Source organism: Tenrec ecaudatus, chromosome 13 (genome assembly GCF_050624435.1).
Source record: "Tenrec ecaudatus isolate mTenEca1 chromosome 13, mTenEca1.hap1, whole genome shotgun sequence".
In the NCBI taxonomy this organism is placed as follows: Eukaryota; Metazoa; Chordata; class Mammalia; order Afrosoricida; family Tenrecidae; genus Tenrec; species Tenrec ecaudatus.
Genome location: NC_134542.1, coordinates 63,679,896 through 63,685,895, shown reverse-complemented (window position 1 = coordinate 63,685,895; position 6,000 = coordinate 63,679,896). Strand labels below are relative to the sequence as shown.

At 40.4% G+C, this 6,000-nt stretch overlaps 1 protein-coding gene across 1 annotated transcript in view; it reads right to left on the bottom strand.

Annotated features, from left to right (window-relative positions):
• Positions 1 to 538: 538 nt before the first annotated feature.
• ATF2 (activating transcription factor 2) overlaps positions 539 to 6,000 on the bottom strand; it is a 95,695-nt gene continuing 90,233 nt past the window's right edge. The window contains exon 14 of the mRNA XM_075528952.1: positions 539 to 3,086. Within this exon, the coding sequence (XP_075385067.1) occupies positions 2,857 to 3,086 (230 nt within the window). The 3' untranslated portion in view covers positions 539 to 2,856. The remainder of the gene's footprint in view (positions 3,087 to 6,000) is intronic.

Below are 6,000 nucleotides of genomic sequence, written 5' to 3'. Positions count from 1 at the left end.
GTGAGCAACACTAAAGAGCTTTTTAAAATCCTTTTGACGAGACAGTAAACAGGGTTTCCTGCCAGATTAGCTGTGCGGTGTGAAAAGGGAGAGGAATGAAGAACGACAAGGTGTTTCAAGTGTAAGCACGTGGCGCCAGTGCAATTGTTTGAAATAGGAGGTTATGTGTGTGGGGTGGGGTGGGGGTGTGTATTTGAGGGTTGAGAGGAGACCAGGAGTTCAGCCCTGAGCAGATTATGTTTAAGATGTTTTGTTAGGCAGTCACAAAGAGATCACAAAAACAGGTGGCTCTGGGGCTGAAGTTCAGGAAACATTCCGGGCAGAGAACATAACTTAAGTTCACTGCTTATGGATGGGGCTGAAAGTGAACGCAAACTAGTGGACCAAGGTCTGAGCGCCCAATTCATCTGATCACGGAACTAGAACCAGTCCTAGGTTCTCCTCGGGACATTTAAGTGGGGATGCGGGGAAGACCAACTCTGATGATCAGGTAACGTAACTCAAAGAAAGAAAGGTAAGAACAAGTACATTATGAACATAATTTAAAGATAGAATTTATTCTCTGATGGTTTACTCATGCAAACTGCACATAAAGAAAATAGTACAGTTTGTGTAACATTGCAAATATAAGGACTCAAAATGCTAGGTACAGAAGTAGTGTGACGTCTTGAGAGTCAGAATGGAGTTTGTGTTTACACAACTAATAATGATTTTTATTTGCTGAGTACAGATTGGTTTACAATGAAAGTTTTGCTAACCTTGGTAAGCTCATTAACCGTTTACATCTATGTAGTTTATTTTACAGTTGCAAGAATTCTGTTACCAAAGAACTTTAACTTGCATAAATAATACGATGAAAAAAATATACACTGAAAGACCTAGGAGAGTGAACCAACGAGGCTTTCCCTAACTCATCAAAACTACAATAAAAATAGTTTTCCTCCAGAATTCATATTTTGTGCCTTTGAGATCAACTCCTTAGCATAATTGTGGCAAAATCATGATTAGAAATTGGTTACTTAAAACTTATAAAATCAGTTAAAAATAAAAAAAATTTAGAAGTAGAATTACCAACTAAAATCTCTCTCATTCTTAATAAGCCAAACAATAAAATTCCTATTATCTTCATACTTAAAAATCTTGAAATGTCATTTGTAGAACTTGAATGTTTCCCAGTTTGTAACTTAGGCAGGTGGGACATATCCTTGAATTAACAAGGATGTTCCATCTAGGATTTTAAAATGTCGGTCTCATTAAGAGATGGCACTGAGACGTTAGCAAATAGTGTAGCATGGATGAGAACACACTACACGACTTACTATCTATCGGTGCATGACAGGTATTTACACATTGGAATCTTGCTAGAATGCCAGAAGTTGCTACTGGGTAGGACTCAGGACTATTGTACAACATTTTTCATACACACATCTACTACTTTTTAACTTTTAAAAAACAATTTAGGCTATTTTAAAATATTGTACTATCGTTTGAACATAACTTCAGAATAAAAATCGATAATGGCACATTAGAAAACTCAGTATCCCACAGATGATTGGATAATGAGAAAAGTGTACCTACAATCATCTCATCAGAAACAAACTACATCATGGAATGTTAGTTATCCAAGCCTGCACAGAAATGACATTTTAGACGGCAATCACCTATTGGCCAGCATCACACGGAAGGCATCGTTAAACATTCAAGCAAAAATTGCTGGCATAAACTACTGACAGACACATACCCATTCACACACAGCACACACACACACACACACGCACGCACGCACATGCATCCTCGCTTCTCACATTATAATTACATTGTTCTAAAGATAGATACTGATTTTTTTCCACGAGAAACATTATCAAAATTTGCTACTAAAAGATGACAGTGCTTTCACAAGAATAGGTACGTTAGCTCACAAATACAAGACAATGGGGAGAAACAGTCTTAAATTTTCTAAGTAGTAATTTTAGGCTTTTCTGGCAACCATACCATACTTGATTATGCATAAACTTTGCAGTTTGCAATCTGAAATATGAGGAAAAAAGTCTAATTTCCAAAATTGTTAGGTGCTGGATAACCCTGTATTGTACACTCTATAATTTCTTTTTCTTTTTAGGCTCAAAACTTAGGGTAAATACTGAATTCAAGACTTTCAAGATAAAGTTGTTTTTGAAATGATGAAAGATTCCACAATTCATGTTACATAATGTCTTACAAAAAGAAAAACTCTCGTTTTACTGACCTTGATCAAGTGTAGAGAGTGCGCATGACAGCACTGTATACCTTTGACTAAGGTTTCACTTAAAAAAAAATGTTCCCCAACGTTCTTCCTGTTGCATAATGTGCAAAATAAAAGGCAAAAAGATCAAAAGCAAATTTCCACCTTTCTCTTGCCTAGTGCTTCTGACCTTGTTAACTTCACAAAGTCAACAGGGACTATGCAGAACTTTGGTATAAATGACACAGAACAACACCAGCATCACAGTCGAGGGAGGTGGTTCCTAGAAATGGAAGCGGGAGGAGATTCAGTAACACCTCCATTATTAAACCACCACCAAATGAAAAGTGAAATAATTCACAAAGAATTATAATACAATTTACACCTTGAGCACAGAAAAATTAATAAATCTGACAATATTTATAAAAAAAAGCATAAACAGTCTTTTCCCAGAAACTTTGTCCAGTCTGATCATCAACTGCTGCTACACCAACTTTAGAGCCAAATTTAATTTCAAGTAAAAAAAAAATTTACAACCACAGATTTCGCATAAATGGAAACTGGTCTTTCCTTGATTTCCCTTTGAAGTCACTAATGAGGATCTAAAACGAATGCGCTGCGGGCTTGGTTTCTAATCAACTTCCTGAGGGCTGTGACTGGGAGGAAGGCGCCATGACAATCTGCGACAGCGCGGGCTCCTCCGTGCTCTGGTCTGCCATCTGGGTGAGAAGGGAAGGGGCCCCCGCTTCTGCCTTGGATGCTGCACTGACTCCGTTGGATGTGCTGACGGAACTATGCTGGATAGCTTCAGTACGTGGGCTACTCGGCACAGAAATGTCTTCTGAGCTGTCATCTTTATCAGCAGCTGCGGGGAAAAAGAAAAGCGACTCATTTCCTTAAATGAAACACGGTACGCGCGTATGAGAAGGTCGATGGCGTCTGCTGGGCCAGGTCTCTTAGGTAAGGCAGTGTTAAGGCCATGGAGTCACTGAAGAAGGGCTCGGCTCCAGCAGGAGGCAGTTTTCCTTGCAGGCAGAGCCACACACATGGAAACTCTCAGGGGACCGACAACCTCCTAGAACAGAGCTGGAGAACCGGTGCTAAATAACCTTCAGGGAAAAAGGGGGGTGGAGTAAGAGATGGCTTCTTACAGATGTAACCAGCCACTTCCCAAGCTCTTACAACATTTACATAACCCAGTGCACTTAGCAAAACTAGTGCCGTTTGTCTACATGTCATTCTTATTAAAAGATTAAAAAGAATTTATAACTACTACGTGCATAAACAAAATGGAATCTTACATACATATTATATTTTCAAATTATTCCCCGTGCACTCTCCAGAACTCTATTTATTCTGGCTGACTTTCCATCCATTGCAGCAACGGATGATTACCACACCTGATCCCAATGATGCATACACATGAGAATAAGCAAATTGAGAATTTAAATGCCACCAGCTGTTACAGTTGCATGAATTAATTGGGACTCAAATAAAAATTCCAAATAAAACCCTAGATGCTGCCATTGGAAAGATATTCAGTAAAGGGCATTCTAAATATTTATGAACACGAATCTACCAATTCTTATGTCTGAACAACAGAGCTCCTTCCTCCTCCTCATTGTAGCAAATTGGAATCCCATTGTTTCAGTGTGTGAAAAGGCAGCATGACAGGACAGGCACCCAGAGTTCATAGCACATACAAGTTAGGAAGTCCAGCGGTAATGGAACACCTGTGAACCCGGATCCCAACGGGCACGGAGCGAGGACGCCTCCTTTCGGGGAGCTCTCCCTGCGCACCCAAGGGCGGCGCCGGCTGGATATTATCGTCGCCAGTTTCATGGGCATTCTTTGTAGTTTTAGCCTATTAGGTGTGTCTTAAGTGGCATAGCTTAGTTTTGTTACATTTTTGAACATTCTAAAAATAGTACCATCCTGGGTATCGCCTCGCACACCTGGCTCTTTTTTCACTTGGCATTAAGAATAATCTGTATGTAGTTGTTTCCGAGTGACAGTACGCAGGCTTTCTATCAGCCTTGAAAATGTACACGTTTGCAGAGGGGAGATGTCCTTTCTGAGAGCCACTCTGTGTAAGGCTGGGGTCTTAAGAGAGGCTCATCCTGTGATGTCTGATGATGATGAAAGCAGAGGGGATGCCTAGCAAGTACAGCTTGGCACATAGTTGTTCTTACAGATTGTGACACATTTGTCTCAGATCCATGCACTTTTGAAAAGCAGATTTGAAAAATGCATTAATGAAATATCACCCCATCTTCAGTATAAACTACCACTGTATAAATATAAAACCACACCCCTGGATAAAACCTTGACCTCAAGAGAAGACTTAAAAAATCACAATTAGTAATCCCTTTCAAATTACATAAGGTAAGAAGTAGTTGTTTTTTTTAACCAAGCAATAATGGAAGTTTTGAAATATTTACAATTCAGTTATTTAAAAAGCTCACGCAAGTTCTTTTTTTCAAAGCAAACTAAACACTAGCTATGACAATGTCTCAGGAGAGGTTTCTGAAGAAGCCCTGAGAACCCCCCCTCCCGAGAACCCCCCCTCCCGCGCCCCACTCCCCCTCACCCCGGCCCATGTTCTAAGGCCTTCTCTTGAGGCACACACCGGCTCTGAGGAAGAAAGAGGCTAGTCAAAGAGTGCTCTAGGGAAACGCACAGGCAGAGGCACCGACTCGGAATGAAGCGGTGGCTCAGAGAGGGGAGGGAGGAAGGGCTAACCTATAGAATTTCAGAATTAGGTAAAGCAAATCCGGTACTCACTCACTTATACATGACGTCATTATAAATTCCAGACAGAAATACTTTACAATGTACCGCATTACTGCACTAGTTCTACAGAGCGAGGGGAGAAAATTATTGATACAATAATCACAAGCACTAGAAAGTACAGGAGATGTTACTGTACTCAAAGAACCACTTTGAGTGAGTCAGATTAAAGCTGAGAGAAACCAGCTGTCTTACAATCGAATTCTCTCTGAAGTTCTATGTTCAAATACATTGTTGTTGTTAGAGCAATCCAGTTGATTCCGACTCAAGAGCACCTCTAAGCACAACAGATTGAAGTACTGCTTGATCTCACACCAGCCGCACGACTGTTGTTATGTCTGAGCCCCTTGTTGGCGCCACTGGGTCAACCATTTCGTTGAGGGCCTTCCTCTTTTTCAATGACCTTCTACATCAGCAAGCATGATGTCCTTCCACAGACATTGGTCCTTCATGACATGTTCAAATTATGTGAGGCTGTCATCTTTCCCTCCAATAATATTACTACCTGCAATATTCCTTAATTTCTAGCACATCTTGGTTTCCTTTCACAAATGGTTTTTAAAGTGAACTATCACTACAGCTCCCATTAGCCATGACTGCCGTCCACACCACGGTGAGACGTGCGTGGCACTGCTCAGAGCTTCCGTCAGCCTGCAGTGATGCCTAGGGACATCAGCTGGAAGGAGGAAATGAAAAACAAGGCAGAACAAAACTAAGATGCCAAGACGGACAGCCTCTGCTTCCCTTAGAACCTTGTATAAACTCTGCTATTTAATGTTAAATATTGGAGCCCAGCTATATTCTACAACATGATGAAATGTGAATTTACCCATAATTTTCTCCAACCTACGTTCACTTCATCTCTGTATCAAACTTGAGTATTAAATAATAGTGAATTTGTTTTTATATTACAGTGCCTACACTACACTTTGGCCAATTTGAAAATCTATTTGCCAAGGAAGGACAAAGGTAGATATAGTTTCAAAAGG